Source organism: Parasteatoda tepidariorum, chromosome 2 (genome assembly GCF_043381705.1).
Source record: "Parasteatoda tepidariorum isolate YZ-2023 chromosome 2, CAS_Ptep_4.0, whole genome shotgun sequence".
NCBI lineage: Eukaryota > Metazoa > Arthropoda > Arachnida > Araneae > Theridiidae > Parasteatoda > Parasteatoda tepidariorum.
The window spans coordinates 70,524,229-70,544,459 of NC_092205.1; the positions used below are offsets into that span (position 1 = coordinate 70,524,229).

A 20,231-nucleotide genomic window follows, 5' to 3' on the forward strand; every position below is an offset into this window, starting at 1 on the left:
GACATTTTTGATTCTAGGAAATTCATTTAAACATAAATGCATGTGATAAACATGATGCCATATATGTACACAATTAATACATGTAGCAATTAAATAAGAATTTATCATATCAAATTAGTACAATTAATATAAAAAAACTTGAAATTAAAGTAGCAGCGCAAACCTTTTTATTTGAATTGCGCTGAGAAAACAACTATATTCAAAACTACCGGAATATGGTAATATTTACCGTGTTTCTGGCTCTATAGGAACAAAAAAAAAGCTCGGTAAGTGTTACCGAAGCCTTTTGGTAATGATTTGGCAAAACTAACAATAAAAGATGCTTTTACAATATGTAATAAAATTTGGTAACTGTGGTACCTTATATACCTTGGGGCAAGGTATAAAAACTATTTATTTGATTAAATTTACTTTTCATTTTATTTTTGTATTTTTTACTAAATGTGTGGTCATAACACCTATAATATTGAAAAACAAAATTTCCCGTAAACCGTTACCATATAAGCAGAAAAAAAATCAAATAAAAGGTTCAAAAACCGTAAATTTTGCTTTTTAACCAGAATCACAGTTCTTTTTTTTACCAGAAATATCACATCCATACTATGCAATAATTTTTTACTCTGTAAAGAATATTTTAGAAGGTAGATTCCTAATTAAATGCAATAATTTAGCATGATACTAACAATAATTTAGAATGATGGTTTAAAATATGAGTATGTATCTATAAATTTAAATTTGATAGAAGATTAAGCTTCTTTAAATAAACCAAAACTGCAAGTAATTCTGCTGATGCATGTCTATTCTTATTCCCAAAACAGCTTCCAAATTTTAAATTTTATTCTCTCAGCATTTTATTACGTGGGAAACCTCTTAACTCAGGTCATTAAATGAATAAACAGAAATTTTTTAACTATCTTATTGGCTTTGAAAATAATAAATAAAGCTTAGCGGTTTCATTTTCTTTTTTATCTATTCTTGAATATGCTTACAGCAATTTTTTGAAGAAATAATAATAGAAAGCGTCATTAACTCGCTGTTAATATTACGAGTCTAACAGCTCATTGCAGTTTGTTTTTTAAATAAAATGTCTTAGAACCTTAGAAGCATTTTTAAACTACATAGCTACAAGATATATTAGAAAAAATCTTAAGTCAACGCCTTTGAAAATTAAGTTAATTATCCAAAAATTAATTTTGTGAATTAAGTTTTTTTTAAATAAATCTTGGTAATTTGTTTGATTAAAAATAAAACATTGCTAATTTTAAAGAAAAATAGTATATTAAATTCTAACTAAACTATATTACAGTAAATTTTTCACTGTTTAATTAGCTAAAATTAGTGTTGCTTAGCTTAAAAGTTTCAATATTACTCGATTTTACAAATTTTTTTAACATTATATTCAATATAATTCCTGTAAAATAGTGAGGTCAGAAGCAACATATACCTGATACTACAATTAAAATTTATTACCTGATTCAAATATAAAAGTTTTATTTCCTAATCAAATTTAAATAGGTATGAATGTACCTATATAATAAGAAACAATAACTATAAGACAAATTATTTATGTTGTTTCCTTAAACTCTTGTAGCCGATCTTTTAATAATTTTACACATGAGTGTCATTCAAATAGTTTAAAGTTCAGAAATAAATTCCAGAATAGTAACATGCGTAATTTACAACAGATAAGGGTAAAATTTTATTTCTATTATGAGTCTAAAAGTATTTGTCTTCCCACGCAGACAGAGAAGGCTTTCAGATTAAAATGTGTATGAAGCTAAATCAGCGAAATAATTTAAAGAATGTTATTGCAAAATAACAAGGTAACTTATGTTGAGCTTTTTTTATTCACGAAATTCAATTAATAATCTTTTCAAACTAAACAAAATTGGTTTAAAAAAATACTTAACAAGTAATATAATAATGCTTCCAAAATATTATTTTTCTTTTGTTTTTAATAGAATTTGTTATTTTGAAAATAACGAAATTATTTTTTAAACTTTTATGTACCATAAAAAATTTATGTTTAATAATTTTTTTTCAGAATTGTGGGCTCTTATGGTTTGGTATTACAAAAACTTATCGAAGATGGACACCTACGAGTATCAGATTCACTCATCGATGTCAACAATATGCCGACAGAAGTAAGTTACACCATGTGAATTCTACCCTATTTATAATTTTATGTGGATTCTACCCTATTTATAATTTTATGTGAATTCTACCCTATTTATAATTTTATGTGAATTCTATCCTAACTAAGTAACTCAATCATGTGTTTCTTTCGTGTTAATTCATATTTTAATAAATAAATCAAACATAAGGGTAAGTACATAAGCGCAACATTAAATTAAGCAATGTACTCGCATGTTTTGGAGCATCGTTTCAGATGCATTCATCAGGAGTTAATAAGTCATTGAATAATAAAAAATAATCTGACTCAGTCTTTGGAAATTCTATGCAAGACTTTCATGTAGAATTTAAGTATCAGGACTTTCGAATTAGAATATTTTCTGTTTCTAACAATTACTTACTTGAGCCGCGACTACTCAGGGGATAGAACGTTCGCCTTCCAATGAGTCGAACCGGGTTCAAATCTCAGCGATAGATGGTCGATACGAATCCGCATCCGGTTTGCACCGACCACAGTTCTGACTTGAAATATCCTCAGTGCTTGACGGATCATGGGTTAGAGTCCCCTTGCCGTGAGGTTAACAGTGGGAGGTTTTTGTGGTTTTCCTCTCCTTGAAACGCAAATGCGGGTTAGTTCCATCAAAAAAGCCCGTCCAGAAGCCAAATTTCTTTCAATACTTGATCTAGGAGTTCCCTTGTCTTCTGGAGTGGGTTCAAAATTACAAGGTTACGGAGTTGAACATTAGTCGTCTTAAACCCAAAAATTGGGTCAGCTGTTCAACGACGGTTATAAATTAAAATATAAAATGTTTACTAATTCACATTTTCAGAAGATGATGTTAGCCCCTTTAAAGTCGCGTTAATGGACACCCCTCGTGCTTTCAGACATCAATAATGAAAAGAACACTCAAAAGAATCAATATAACCATAATATCGAGCAATTTTCTGTAACTTTATGATGGGATTAATTTAGCAAAGTATTCTTTATTCTTGAACCATAATGTCGGATAAACCAATTTAAAAACAGTTACTTCTCTCTACACATTTCGCCACATTAAATTTGCATCAAGCTCACTTGATGTTATGGTTCCATAATGACCATAATAATAATAACCATAACCTTAATGTTGCTGAACTAAATAAACAAAACAGACAGACTTCGATGTATTTTTATCTCTTCAATGAACAGTGCAGCTATCAATACTCATCTTCTTAAAGAAAAAAAACAATGTTATTTATTTTCCTTTAATTTTTTTCATTTTATTGAAAATTGCTATCATGAGGAAAAAGTTTTCTGCTAGATATCGACTTATTTCTCAAACATTTTTCTTTTTAATTTAATTAAAACTCCTGCATATTAAGTGTTATAATTCTATTAAACTAAGTGAAATACTATAAGTGTTATAAATATGTTTTAGTGTTAAAATATGTGTGCGTTAAAATATATATGGTTTCAAATATCTTGCAACGTCTCTTGGGAAATACACATTTTTCTCTGTTTCTTTATTTTCTAGATTGTTCTGTTATTCGATGTCTCCTACAACGCACCGGATGGCTCTGTGTGCGAATGGAACACGGCTGCGATGCAAGGTGAAAACTTCGAGGATGATAGACAAGCTTTGATCGTCATTGAACACAATATTGCTAATCTAGAGCGATCGATTAACAACAGACAACAGCAACAGCAGCAAGTTGATACAGAAGTTGAATATATTCCGGGCAGAACAAGTGGGTCGGCACTAAGTCTCATATCACCGAGATCTCCCGAGAGGAAGAGGTGCGTCACCAACACCAGGCATGGATAAATATTTTTCATTATATGTATGCAGCACCCACCTATATCCCCATTCAATTTTAAATTCTCTTGCTATATGTCACGTAGTTAAAAAAAAAAACATTTTTGAACTTTCTTTCAATCATTTTTTTAACTTAATTTGTAGGAAGTACATCTATTATTCGATTGAAGACATGGAGTAACTAACGATATAAGTGCCATAAGTACAACATGGATGTTTTTTTTAATTTTTTTTCAATTTTATAACCATTGTTGAACAGCCTACCCAATTTTTAGGTTTATGACTACTAATGTTCAACCCCGTAGAATTGTAATTTTGTATCTAATTCGGAAGACAAGGAAACTCCTGGAACAAGTATTGGGAGAAATTTGTCTATGTGTAAGACTTTTTGATGGAACTAACCCGCATTTGCGTGACATGGAGAGGAAGACCACTAGAGCCCCCCACGGTTAGCCTGACGGCAAAGAGATTCTAACCCATGATCCGTCTACCCCTGAGGATATTTCCCAACCGGATGCGGGATTCGTATCGACTAGGATTCGAACCCGGTTCGTCTTATTGGAAGGCGAACTCTCTATTCCCGTAGCCATCGCGGCTTAACATGGGTGATATTATAAATGTTTCCCAAAATATGTTAAATAATCATTCAAAGTAACATTTAGATCATTAGATCTAGAGCAATCGATTAATAACAACAACGGCAGCACAGTAAGCTTTTTTGGAGATTCAACATATTTCAGGCAGTGGGTCAGCAGTGGGTTATTATTTCCCAGATCAACTCTAGGCAAGAATTACTACTTTCCACATCTATGTCACATTCCCATAACATTTTAAAAATTCACGGTTATATTTCTCATTTTTTATGAAATCCATTTTTTTAAACTTGTTTACTTATCTTCACCTATCTTTTTAAATATATATCTATAATAGACATCCTTAACGCAGTTGAAAACGAGAAATGATGAACAATATAAGTGATAGACGATGCCCAAATGTATATAGACTGATCTCTATTTAAATGTTAAATGATAAATTCTGTAGAATAGATTAGGGGTAAGTGATAGACCTTTAAATAGATTAACAAGGTATATTAAGTATAGAGTGTCGGTGAATGCTCAATTAAGGAGCGATAAATGTTCTAAAGAATAAACACACCGGGTTTAGTAATGTTTCTCGTAATGGAGTGATGTTAACAATTCGAGAATAGAGGACGACAACATTCTTTGATTTTCTGGTTTTATTTGATCAGTAACAAAATTATCTTTGTACCTATTTTGACATGAGAAATATAAATCTGCGTTGGTTTCTTATTTTATGTATTTATATTAAATTATACTTTTATAATAAGCTTGATAAATAGGCTTGCTTAAAAAAATCTATATATATATATATATTTCCAGATTTCCACCCCTTTCTCCTTCCCCCCAAAAAAGAGCTTTGTTATTCAAAGTTAAAATATTTTTACAGTATGTTCGAAAAGTATATTTTCCCATAAATGTGGACTGTGTTTTCCTCACTGAGGTGCAGTTACTCTTACAGCTAACTTTCACGCGCCATAAAAAGTAAAAACATGTATCGTCAATTGATACAAACTATACCCTTGAGACTAACAAATGTTTTCCTTTGAAGGTGATATAAAATTGTAAATATTGCAAAGGTGTAATAATGTTTTTATTATTATATATTATTTTTTTTGTTTTAAAAATTGCTGTTTTTATTATTTTAATTGTCAATAACTATTATTTACTTCTATTTATATCAATAATTGTCACAGGTTTTTTTTTTAAATTACGAACAATGTTCATATATAAGCAAGCTTTCGTCACTTTCTGTAGTCTACATTATAAGCATTTTTTTTAATACATCTGAAAACAGCGTTAATTTGCTTAATTTTTTTTAACCAGATTTACGTATTTTTCATAGCTTGGATACATTTGAAAGCTTTCTTTATATGACATGCGGCATGTTAAAGAAATCTATAAACACTATTTGAAAAATCTTAAACTGGCATTAGAACTAAAGCATTAAGTAAATACTCGTAGTTGGAAATCGGAATAATCATTGATTTCACCAATATAAAAAAGCACTGTTTTAAGAAAAAGAAAATTACAAGAATATTTTTGCATATTTAGAACTATGTAGAAAAGGCATGCCCAAATGAAAAATGCACGTGTGTGATAGCGTTAAAAATAAAGTTGTGATAATAGCACCAACATTCAGGTTCACAAAAGGTTCAGTTCGATTAATTATGTCACATGAGAGCATTTAAAGTAAATGCAAAGTAGCGTTAAGAATGCGTCTTGAACAGAACAATGAAATGTAGTATGATTTTTATGTAGCAGAAGGTGATTGCAAATTCTTTTACTCGTGTCTGATAAAACGCCTTTCTGATGTCAAGAGTTAAAAATTTTCGATTGCGTCTCAACATCTCATGAACATTAGAAATGGAATTATTAAAGATCATGGTGCTTGCTTGTTCTATGCATTAGCAGATCCGATATTGATAAATGCCCTTCACGAAATCTATTACCAGAAACGCGTTTATTCGACGATAGTTGTCTACATTATAACTAACTTCTACCATTAAATATAGTACTGCAGTGCATTGTTGTGATCAGAATCCATCTTAGGACAATTTTACATTCATATTAAATGCTCTAATACGAACTGATTAATAAGTTATACTTAATCTGTGTGGTGTGCTTTTCTTACCTCAATTTTTATTCCTGAAAAGTGGTGTAGCTATCTTTACTGATTTACTTTTCATTCGGGAAACCCTTATAACAATACATTTAAAGAAAATACAACAAAGTCATCTCTTACAAGATTGAAACATATTTTCATTTATGTTGAACCATATTGTTTCTTTTTAATATTTAAGGAGATATAATTTACATGCAAATATAGCTTAAGTTGACGCTTTAATAAGTTTGTAATCAATTTAAGATATATTAATGGTTCAGTATTATTCAAACATAACTAAATTTAATTGTAAAGCATTATGAATCATAGGAAAGTTTGAAAATGCCAAAGCTGTTGACAATTAGCTGACAAATTTTATTTTAAAAATGCAATTTACATAAAATTCTTAAGATTAAAAACTTTTAAACGTTTTAAAAGTTCTGGGGAAAATTTAAAAGGGAAAATTTACAACAAATGATGGGACAAAATATCCGACTATGACACAATTATATGGTCTTTTGTCTGAATAATTGAGCTAATTATGAATATCTTTAATATTATTAGTGCAAGCTTACGTTTATCCTACTTTTCTGCAAATTTCATTAATTATGCATACATAAGTTTATACTAAATTTGAATTTCTTGATATTAAAATATTAAAAAAACATTTTAAATCTGTCTTGCAAATCTGAAATTTCAGAAACTTTACGTATTTCAGTCTAATTTTTTACCATTATAATATTTAAAATCAAAATATATGTATTATAAGAAAAAAATATGTATCTGATAAGCATTTAAATTTATAATATTTACATGAAATTGTTTGTGCATTGTTTTCCTACCTGCGTAAAGTGTTATACGTGATAAGACCTTCTAAATCTGGCTATTACTTCGCCCGTTGGGAAGAAAGCTTTTAAAGGCAATTTAAACCCACTTAACATTATTAAATTATTTCGAAACACTTTACAATTCACTACTGCATTTTTGAAGCTCTTAAAAGCAACAAAATAATATTTCAAGAATCTATTTTTAATACTGCGTTTTTTCTGAAATGCATTTTAAAAAGAATAATTCTCCAGTATTGGTAGAAAAATTTAAAAATGGAGAAGCTTTTGTTCGAGTAAATTCAATTACAGAATAAAATAGCGAGGATAAAAAAACTTTTTTTTGATCTAATGTGCGAAAAACTGGTTTTATTATAAAAACGTTATAAATTTCAAACTAACTATGACAGAATATCGTTAAACTACGAACTAAGTTTTTATTCTCAGTAAAATCCAACTTTCAGAACAGTTTGGATGCTAAAACACGTACAGTCAAAATTTGAACTGCATCATCCATTCTTATATCTTTTGCAGACCATTTCTCTTTATTACCTCAATTCTTCTTATGTTATATATTATCAAAATGGGATACTTATCAGAGCTTATTTCTAAAAATTTAATTTATCTATTGGAACAATATATTTATCGAACGAGGATCCGAATATTTTTCTTAATAAATTAGCACGTTAAAATCTGTTTTATTAAAAGCAAGCAGAAAATGTTCTATTCAATAAATGTAAAGATTCAAATATACCAAGAGCAGTGCAAAAAAAACTGACCAACCTGAATAACTTTTGATCTAATGATCGTATTTTCACATTCTAAACTCGATCTTTATGGTTCGAAGTATAATGTAGACGATATTTTACGTTACAAAATCAGACCAAAAAACGTACTTTCTCTTGATAAACAATCCTTTCCTTCGACTGATTCGGATTTCTAATTCCCAAACTATAGGGTGTAGCCGCAATCTGGGAAACATGGTCCCAAGTTTTGGTCAGGAGAACGATTCAAAATTTGGACCCCTTAATATTATTCTTAATTTTTGCGTTTTTGCCATATTTCGAGATTATTTTAAGCGATTCGAAAAATTTTTGTTGACAACTATAAAATTTGTTTATCCAAAGATAATTCCATACAGAATATGACTTTTAGTAAATATTCATTATTCCTTATTCTTTTATTTATCGAAGTAGTTTTGAATTGTAAGGTACACAGTTATTTACATCGTTTTAAGGAATATAATTTTATTTAGCAAAATACAAAATTGGAACAAAATCTGTATAGTAGTTCCTGAGAAATCAAATTGTAAAAATACGGCTTCTTTAAAATTTGATTTCTCGGGAACTATTCCATCGGTTTCGCACAAATTTTGTATTTTACTAGGTAAAGTTTCATTGCTTAAAAAGAAGTTAAAAGCTGCGTAACTTACAATGCAAAATTCTTTCGACTATTATGAAATAAAATAATGAAAAATAATCAATATTTACTAAAAGTTATATTTTGCATGTAATTATCTTTAAGCTGTGTGAGAAAATTTTTCAATCCTCTTACAAAGTTCTCGAGATATGGTAATGCAAGCAAAAAGTAAAATTAACATTAAGGGGTCCAAATCCTGTCCTGCTCTCCTGACCAAACTTTTGGGACCTTATTTCCCAGATTGTGACTGCCCCCTATATTTTGAGGGTCAAAACTCCAAAGCTGTCGAATAAAGTTATATTTTTCCGAGTAAGTTTGTTTTCATGAGTGATTTCTTAACTTTAAGTATCTGCTGCACTACTTAATTAGCATATTTCAGGTTACCTACTCGAATCATTAAGATTGACTCCTAGGAGGTAAAGATCTGATCATTAGATCAAAAATTATTCAGGATGGCACGTGTTTCACTTTGCACACTGATCGTCAATGCCGAGGCTGCAAAAATTTAATGCGTAGTTAAAAAAAGAAGATTCCCGTGATACTGCGCATTAAAATCAATCGATTCTAATTTCATTTGAGGTATAATGGTTCATTTAATATACAGGGGTATTTAAAATTAAGAAAACAATTAAAATTTCGATTAAACAAAACTATTGAATCAAAAGTTGTCCAGTTAAAAATATTTAAAAAATCAGGAATTTAAAAAAAAGGATAAAATGTATGCAGAGGCAGAGGCAATGGTTTACTTTGTATTCAAGCACAAGACTGTTAGATTTAAGATAATTTCCAAAAAATTAAATTAATGAATAAATTTATTGATTAAAGCTGAAGGCATAATTAAATTCTTATAACAACGACGGAAAGTTTAGAAGTGATTGCTAATTGGGATAAGTTTGTAATATTTATAAAGCTTATACCGCTCTTTCTGATTACATCTAGTACAATTGCGTACGTACAGCAATACAATTGCGACATTTTCAGTCTGATACAAATAATATAACAGGTTTTGTATAAAATGACTTTAACCATGTACTTCATGAATTCTGCCATATACCAATATAGGGTGTAAAAAAATCTTCGGAAACTGTCAAATATAGAAATACATATAAATCGAAATACTCGAGAAATACATATTGGATCGAAAAATAAAAAAATAACCATTTTCAATATTTTTAAAAGCTATCCAATGATAAACTTTTTCAACCAAACTTGCTTAATGATACCAAACTTTTTCGGGGTAGGGGCAATTTTGTATTTTTAAATTTGCACCCCAATTTTATATTGCAGATTTGGATTCCCCAGCAAAAAGTAGCTAAAGTAAGCTGTAGGCTTATGCAATTTACTTCCCAGAAGAAGGTGTTGCAATCTAGAAAAATTAAATAGAGTACAAGCTGTTTAAATTGTGAATCTCGAGATTCAGCATGACGGTTTTCAAATGCAGGCTGAAATTGGTGCTTTCGCAGGTGAAAATAATTTATGACTGGTGTAATCATTCTTCATTTTTTGATGTTTAGATTTAAGCACACCTTTCAAAATATTCGTGAATGCATGATTCGGTATTAAGTGTTAGCTTGAAATAAGGTATTCGCTCAAACAATATTTGCAGTTTTTCAACACCAAATTTGGAAGGGATAAGAGACCACTAGGACTGGGTTATAAATCGATGTATCGCGACATATCGATTTAACGCATATATCGGCAAGACGATACAGCGACTTTCATTCAAGGCGATGCATCAGAAATCTGATTTAAGCCGTCGAGTAAAGACAACGAGCTCAAAACGATATAGCGATATAAGACGCGCAAGGATATAAGATAACGATATAGCGATATAAGAGTCTTCTCTTACGTTCCGATGTCGACTCGCGCTGTGGAAGACGATGTTCGTTTCGTTATGTTGAAATGGCCTTGATTGGTGAGCTGTAGAATCAGAGTTTTGAGAACACATNTTATGCAATTTACTTCACAGAAGAAGGTGTTGTAATGTAGAAAAATTAAATAGAGTACAAGCTGCTTAAATTGTGATTCTCGAGAGCCAGCATGACGGTTTTCAAATATAGGGTAAAATTGGTGTTTTCGCAGGTGAAAATAATTCCTCACAGGTGTAATCATTCTTCATTTTTTCGGTGTTCAGATTTAAACACGCCTTTTAAAATATTCGTGAATGTATGATTTGGTGTTAAGAGTTAGCTGGAAGTAAAGCATTCGTTCATACAATACTTGCAGTTTTTCAACACCGAATTCGGAAGGGATAATAGACCACAGATTTTTCAGCGTCACATTACATTATATTTTAGATTTCCTTAAAAGTAAATGCTTCATAATTTAATTATATAATAAAGAAAGTTTGAAATGAGTTATTATTATGGATGAATAATAAAATTATATATCCTTTAATTTTACTCGCTATTTTATAAACCAATTTTAAAATATTCGGGCACCAACAGAAAAGTTTAAAGAGATTAAAATTCGAACCGTATACAGATAGGAATTTATATTTAACTCAGAATACATTAGCCTAACGTTTATTCAAATGCTTAGAGATAACATCAAACATTTGACTTTGAAAATGTTAAGGCAAATTGATGTATCAAACTTTTCAACCCAAATGAAGAAAATTGAATTAACTCGAACATCCGTTTGTAGATTCTCCTCTGCGAAATGAAATTACATTTGAAAACTATTCAATTTATAGTGACTATGTAAATTTTGAATCCAAACTGAGTCAATTTTGTTAAAGTCATAATTTAAAATCCTGGTTTAATTCAAATTACTAAGCGAAAATTCTACAAAAGGCAATACAATTAAGTAAGCACAAATAATAGCATGTACCAAATGCTAAAAGCTCATTAAAAGTCAATTATTCATTAATGATAAAATTTCAGATGGATAACAGTACTTAAGGATTCTTTTTAAAATTTAGTTACATTTTTGAAAGTTTAAATTGCGACTTTTGAAATAATGTTAACAACTTAGATAGGAATTTTTCTGTGTTTTAATAGCACTAGCAATAGAGTTAGCATATTTGTACCAGCTAAATTTTAAGAGATGAATTTATGTAAATAACTGGAAAATGTAATTAAAAGTAGTTTTCCTATTTTATCCAAGTGACTTTTATAATTACACTTAATTTATTTTAGAAGTAATTTGCATAATTTTACATTTATAATTTAGCTTTTCATAATTTTACTTAAAAGAGGAATTGTCATGATGAAAAGCAATATAGATGATGTGTTTGCAAAAGGCTTAATTTTAAATTAATATTTTTGTTTAAAACTTTATATATTTTCTTGAGATCATCATGGATTTGCTGGATTTCTAAAATCGATATAGATTATCGATAATTGAAAATCGATAATCGATATGACATTAAATCGATAATCGATTATTTAAAAAAATGATATTCATAGATATTTTAAAATCTGAAAGTCTGTAAATATTTCTAAAGAGATTTTTAAAAGTATTTGATTTTTGTTTTTTTGTTTCGTTAAAAAATATTTCACATTATGAAATTGCAGATAAAGTAGCTTTAAGAAAATTTATATGTTTTATATTTATAATATTGTTTTATATTCTCTTGCATTACTGTTTATGTAAGAATTTAAAACTTTTCAGTCATTTCTAACTAGATTTCTAAACCTATTTTTTGCAATTATTGAAAGCATAATTCAAATTGTCATCTAAATCTCTTTCCATGATTCTAATCTCCTTACAATGTAATTTATGCGAAGAAATTTCGAAAGTTATAATTTTAAATCTAGGAATGCTTTTAAAATTTTTTACATTGCTGAGGGATACTGATATTTGGAAATCAATAACTCTTCACATATTTCTAAAAAGATTTTTTAGAGTATATCTGAGACATTTTGAAAACATAAATCTAAACACAATCTGAATATACGTCTTTTACTTGTTGAAATTGTTGAAACATAAATAAAACTGCCATCTAAATTTCCTTCCACGATTCTATCCTCTTTGAAATACAATTTATGGGAGGAATTTTAAAAGGTGATAATTTCAAGTAGATAAGTATATAAAATAATTTAAACATTATCATGGTTACTGCCCATATGAAATTTTATCAGTTCAATTATTTTTAACGAGATTAATTTTAAAACATTGGAACATATATTAAACAACTATCAGATTTTACTTTCATCTTTTGACATTGCACTGAAGAGTTTGACCAAGAATATGATTCAAATGAGCTGCTATCTTTAATATGGCATAAAAATGGACGATATTAATAAACTTCTGAAATTTGAACACATGATACTACGGTTCAACTTGAATGAAAGCATGGCTCAATGCACCCCTTAATTTAGATTATAGTAAATTGAACTGTAATGAGGTTCAAAATACGGATAATGTGGTTTGATATTGAGCCTTTCAGAGAGTGTATACATTTTTCTGGTTTATAGGATTTTATCTTTATTATTTTCAGATAATGGTTTAATCGTTAGGAATAAAATAAAGTAATATTACTGAAATGATATTTTCATGTTATTAAATAAACCTCAAACATCACTAAATTTATGTTTGATTAATCGGCAAATGGACTCATGCAACCCTTCATCATTCATTCTCGCCAAACTGGTTATAATTGTGATGCTACGCCAACTGAGCCAAGAAAATGTAGTTACGAAACATTTTCTCCCACAATACCTGTATTACACTGGGAACAGAGACCATTAGGTTAATGGGTATAGTGCGTTAATTTTGAATGCCTCTGTAGTTACAAGTTGTTCTACTTCACTAATGGCTTCGTTAAGCGATTCCTTCTGCTATGTTTAGTCTCAATGTAGATTTATGAATGTCTTTGAAAAGAATTTAGTTTCGATTGCATTTTCTGAAATACATCTTTATTTCGTCTGCTGGTCAAAAATAAATATGAATCTTATATTAAAGTAACTCGCTTTTGGAAGAAAGGGTTTTGAAAAAAATGTACAAGAACCAAACTTTAAAATTTAAATTTTCATAATTCATTTAATAATTTAGGTATGAATTATTGTAGCCACTTAATCCCTATGTGGCTTTACATAAAGGAAATTTGTTAATTTTACTTCCATGTAAACTAAAATATTCTTTAAGACATGTAATAAAAACTAACATGTTACCCATTATACTGTAAAGAATTATGGTTTAAATTACTGTAAAAAGTACCGGCACTCAGATTGCCGGTACTTTTTACCATAAAATCCATTTTTACCGGTACATAATACGGACCAAAAGATCTGATATACCATAGTTTTTACAGTGATAATTACCGTAAAAACACTAAATCTCACCATAATTTAAGAATACAATAATTCTCATCTTATGCACTTTTTCTAAAATCTCCAGGCATTATAGCCAATGCCAGAATTTCCAACAAGCAGATATTATACAGCATTTGTCATTGTGTGCAATCCCCATACGTTAAGCATACAATAATTTTCAAATTATGTATTTTTCATAAAAGCGTCATGTCTTATATATAATTCCAGAATTTCTTACATTGCTTGTAACAGATATTATATCATTTCATATTGTATACAATACCCATAGGTTAAAGATGCAATAATTATTTTATTATGCATTTTTCCTAAAACTGACAGGAATTATTGACAATGCCAGAATTTTCTACACTGCTGGTAAGAGATATAAATTACATTTGCCATTGTATGCAATATCCATAGATTAGGGATACAATAATTCTCATATTATCTATACATTTCCTAAAAATACCGAGCATTAACCAACGCCAGAATTTGCTACATCAATATTTGCAGGTATTGAAACATAAATGTTCGGTCTTCTTTTATTTATTTTATTTTTATAAATAAAAGCTAAATGAAAACTATAATGAACTGCATTTCTTTCTATATTTAATTTAACATCTTCACCATGTTAGTTTGGTACTCGTATTGGTTTCAAATAGAATATCAATTTGTTTATTTAAAATCAATTTTTTGCAAGACCAATTTATTATAGATTGCGTGAGATCTTTTACTGCAATTTACCCAACTCTTTTTTTTTCATTTACAAAAAAAAAATTAATCGAAAGCTTTTCCAGTTATAAGGATAAATTATATACTCTCTGATTTCTTTAATGCGTTTGTCGTGTCCCTTATTGATTCGTGTTTCCTTCGTATTTTGATATCTTTTTTCTCAATGTTTGTTTAGATCGCTTCCGGCTACTATGAGGAGTTTGGCGAGCATGATGAAATTGGGAAAGCAAAGGCCGCCACCGGAAGAAGATGAGAGGAAATCACTCAAGGACTGCGACCAACTGGAATATGGTCAGTCGACCCTTCCTTAATTTGTTTTCTTTCAACTCGAAATGAAACAGCTCATTTAGAAGATGTTTGTTTCATCATTAGTTGGATAACAGCGGGAAAGAAGTTCTTTTTTNTTAAATTAAAAAAGTCTGTAGATATTTCTAAAGAGATTTTTTAAAGTATTTGATTTTTGATTTTTTGTTTCGTTAAAAAATAATTTACGTTATGAAATTGCAGAGAGAGTAGCTTTAAAAAAATTTATATGTTTTATATTTATAATATTGTTTTATATTCTCTTGCATTACTGTTTATGCAAAAATTTAAAACTTTTCAGTCATTTCTAACTTAGATTTCTAAATCCATGAATGCTTTTAAAATTTTTTACATTGCTGCGGGATACTGATATTTGGAAATCAATAACTCTTCAGATATTTCTAAAAAGATTTTTTAGAGTATATCTGAGACATTTTGAAAAATTTGAATATGCTTCTTTTACTTGTTGAATCTGTTGAAACATAAATCTAACTGTTATCTAAATTTCGTTCCACGATTCTATCCTCTTTCAAATACAATTTATGAGAGGAAATTTTAAAGGTGATAATTTCAAATAGATAAATATATAAAATAACTTGAACATTATCATGGTTACTGCCGATATGAAAATTTATCAGTTCAATTATTTTTAACGAGATTAATTTTAAAACATTTAAGCATTTATTAAACAACTATCAGGCTTTACTTTCATCTTTTGACATAGCACTGAAGAGCTTAAGCCATGTTATGGTTCAAATGTGCTGCTATCTTTAATGTGTCATGAAAATTTACGATATTAACATATTTCCGAAATTCGAACACATGTTACTAGGATTCAACTTGAATGAAAACATGGCTCAATGCACCCCTTAATTTAGATTGCAGTCAATTGAACAGTAATGAGGTTCAAAGTACGGATAATGTGGTTTGGTTTTGAGCCTCTCAAAGAGTGTATACATTCTTCTGGTTTATAGGATTTTATCTTTATTATTTTCAGATAATGGTTAAATCGTTAGGAATTAAAAAATGATGTAACTGAAAGGATATTTTCATGTTTTTAAATAAACCCCAAATATCACGAAATTTATGTTTGATTAATCGGCAAATGGATTCGTGCAACCCTTCATCATTCATTCTCGCCAAACTGGTTGTAATTGTAATGCTACGGCAACTGAGCCAAGAAAATGCAGTTACGAAACATTTTCTCCCACAATACCTGTATTACACTGGGAACAGAGACCATTAGGTTAATGGGTCTAGTGCGTTAATTTTGAATGCCTCTGTAGTTACAAGTTGTTCTAGCTACACTAATGGCTTCGTTAAGCGATTCCTTCTGCTATGTTTAGTTTCAATGTAGATTTATGAATGTCTTTGAAAAGAATTTAGTTTCGATAATGTATCGCATTTTATGAAATACATCTTTATTTCGACTGTTGGTCACCAATAAATATGAATCTTATATTAAAGTAACTCGATTTTGGAAGAAAAGGTTTTGAAAAAAATGTACAAGAACCAAATTTTAATTTAAATTTTCTTAATTCGTTTAATAATTTAAGTATGAGTTATTGTAGCCAGTTAATCCCTATGTGACTTTGCATAAAGGAAATTTATTAATTTTACTTTTATGTAAACTAAATTATTCTTTTAAACATGCAATAAAAACTAGCATGTTACCCATTATACTGTAAAGAATTATGGTTTAAATTACGGTAAAAAGTACCAGTACTCAGGTTGCCGGTTCTGATATACCATAGTTTTTACAGTGATAATTACCATAAAAACACTAAATCTCACTATAATTTAAGAATACAATAATTCTCATTTTATGCACTTTTTCTAAAATCTCCAGGCATTATAGCCAATGCCAGAATTTCTATCAAGCAGATATTATACAGCATTTGTCATTGTATGCAATCCCCATACGTTAAGCAATAATTTTCAAATTATGTATTTTTCCTAAAAGCGTCATGCCTTATATATAATTCCAGCATTTCTTACATTGCTTGTAACAGATATTATATCATTTCATATTGTATACAATACCCATAGGTTAAAGATGCAATAATTATTTTATTATGCATTTTTCCTAAAACTGACAGGAATTATTGACAATGCCAGAATTTTCAACACTGCTGGTAAGAGATATAAACAACATTTGGTATTGTAATTGTATGCAATATTCATAGGTCTTAAGCAGTATTTGTCAATGTATGCAATACAAATAGGTTAAAGATACAATAATTATTTTATTTTACATTTTTCCAAAAAATGACAGGAATTATTGACAATGCCAGCATTTTCTACACTGCTGGTAAGAGATATAAACTACATTTGCCATTGTATGCAATATCCATAGATTAAGGATACAATAATTCTCATATTATCTATACATTTCCTAAAAATACCGAGCATTAACCAACGCCAGAATTTGCTACATCGATATTTGCAGGTATTGAAACATAAATGTTCGGTCTTCTTTTATTTATTTTATTTTTATAAATAAAAGCTAAATGAAAACTATAATGAACTGCATTTCTTTCTATATTTAATTTAACATCTTCACCATGTTAGTTTGGTACTCGTATTGGTTTCAAATAGAATATCAATTTGTTTATTTAAAATCAATTTTTAGCAAGACCAATTTATTATAGATTGCGTGAGATCTTTTACTGCAATTTACGCAACTCCTTTTTTCATTTACAAAAAAAAAAATAATCGAAAGCTTTCCTAGTTATAGGGATAAATTATATACTCTCTGATTTCTTTAATGCGTTTGTCGTGTCCCTTATTGATTCGTGTTTCCTTCGTATTTTGATATCTTTTTTCTCAATGTTTGTTTAGATCGCTTCCGGCTACTATGAGGAGTTTGGCGAGCATGATGAAATTGGGAAAGCAAAGGCCGCCACCGGAAGAAGATGAGAGGAAATCACTCAAGGACTGCGACCAACTGGAATATGGTCAGTCGACCCTTCCTTAATTTGTTTTCTTTCAACTCGAAATGAAACAGCTCATTTAGAAGATGTTTGTTTCATCATTAGTTGGATAACAGCGGGAAAGAAGTTCTTTTTTTTCATACCACAAATAGAATAAATAATGTCAGTTTTCAAAAACCTTCACAAAAACTGAAAGAATTAGTGTAATAGAATAAATAAGATGATAAATAAACATCTTAATATTCGATTCCCCTCTTAAAAACTAAGAGTTGGAACAAGTTCTCAACTCTTATCGCGTTGATATCTAAACGACAATATAATATTTTGCAATATTTTAATCTAGCGTAACAAAAGGAATGATATCAAACGTACAAATTGAAAAAAATTCTGGTAAAATTACTGTACTGTATCGTAATGATATTTCCGGTCAAGAAAAAACATATTCTGGTTAATAAAACATATGGTATTTAAACTGCTCCTTTGGAAATTTTTCTGTTCTTATAGTAATAGTATACCAGAAATCCTGATTTTGAAAATTATAGTTCACCACGCATTTGGTAAATACAAAATTGAAAAGTAATTTTTAACCGAATAAATTGTTATGTCATGCATTGAGGTATCTTGATAAAATTATTAAATTTTACCACATATACCAAATTTTATCGGATAATATAAAACGATATTTTATTATTAATTTTAATTAAAATCATTACAAAAGCATTTCGGTAAAAATTACCCTCTTGTTCCTGTCTCAGTCAGACACCTGGTAAATTTTACCATATTCTGGCAGTTTTGACCGTACTTTTTTCTTCTCAGTGTAAGGTAGTTTTAAAATTCCTTTGTTCAACTAAAAGCAAAGAGTTTGACCTTAAAACTTTCGAAAAATAGGGTAATTTTTGTGAATTTTATATCCAATTTATTAAAAAAGTGCTCTTTTTTCATGCTTTATATTCTCAATAATGTAGCAAATAGCATATAAATTACACAGAATGGTAAAAGTCAAAAAAGGGTTGGAAAATATTACTATTCCACTTTGTATTGTTCCAACACAAATATGACTTCACTTTCTTTACATATGTTTTACTTATTTCGCAATTAATTTATAATCTAAGGCTTTGTATCTATTCTATCATCTAAAAATTTTTAGTGCAATTTTAAGTTTAGTTCGTATTTTAACTATTACTTAACAATCCTATTTATCCTTTTCTATTGTTTATGAACTCAAAATGATTTTGAGCTCATTAAAAAAATGAATAATTATGCCTTTTCTGATTATTAACTATTAACATGAAAAATTTATAATAATAACAAAAAGTTTTGTCTCTGCAGTATATTTTTTGCGATATACCCCTTTATTTTTTCCTTGCTTTTGTCTTACTTCTTTTTCCCTTTTTTTCTTGCTTTTGTAATTAGTGTATAAACTGTGTATAGATAATATTTCTATACAAGGCATACATGCATTTTATATCTTCAAAAAAGAGAAAAAAAACTAATTTTCCCTCAACATTTTAAAAACAAAATAAAATGCAAGATAACAGACAGGAGCTGTTTAATTATCCGTTGTTTTGTTTATTTAGTCTCTTAAATCTGCGCATTATGACTTTGGAATTAAAAAAAAATCTCGTAAAAATAATTTTCGTATCTCAGATTCTATTTATTTTTTAAGTAATAAAAAAAACTGAAAACCTATCTCTAGAAGCTGCTATTAAAATAGTTAGATAGTCTCATTTCTGAGCAAAAAAAAAATTTAAAGCTAATTTATCCTTTTTTCCAACATCATACAGGATCCACTATGACTCTCAGTAGAGGAGGTGATAATATCTTTCTGACAGGATCTTCGGATGAAGAAGATAGAATGATGAGACCTTATGATGAATGCAGTACAGATACGGTAGCTCCTTACTCAATCAACACACCCGTAGTTCTCAAGAGATGGTCAGCCGCCGCAAGGTACAGTTTAAGAATATATAGATCAATCACTAAAGTTACGCTTTTCATACATTCAGTAACAGCTGCGATCAAAACAATGATGTTCATAGGGGTCACGGTTGCTCAGGGGATAGATCGTGTGCCTCACAATGAAGTGATCGATTCGAATCCCATCGGTGGTTGCTTGACGAATTCTGCTCCCGATTCGCAACGCCCACAGTG

At 29.2% G+C, this 20,231-nt stretch overlaps 1 protein-coding gene across 1 annotated transcript in view; it reads left to right on the top strand.

Annotated features, from left to right (window-relative positions):
• The window catches only part of LOC107436426 (otoferlin-like), a 341,056-nt gene that overhangs the window by 196,508 nt on the left and 124,317 nt on the right, over window positions 1–20,231 (top strand). The window contains exons 4-7 of the mRNA XM_071177705.1: window positions 2,045–2,144; window positions 3,648–3,928; window positions 15,020–15,135; window positions 19,865–20,030. Coding sequence (XP_071033806.1) covers window positions 2,045–2,144; window positions 3,648–3,928; window positions 15,020–15,135; window positions 19,865–20,030 — 663 coding nt within the window. The remainder of the gene's footprint in view (window positions 1–2,044; window positions 2,145–3,647; window positions 3,929–15,019; window positions 15,136–19,864; window positions 20,031–20,231) is intronic.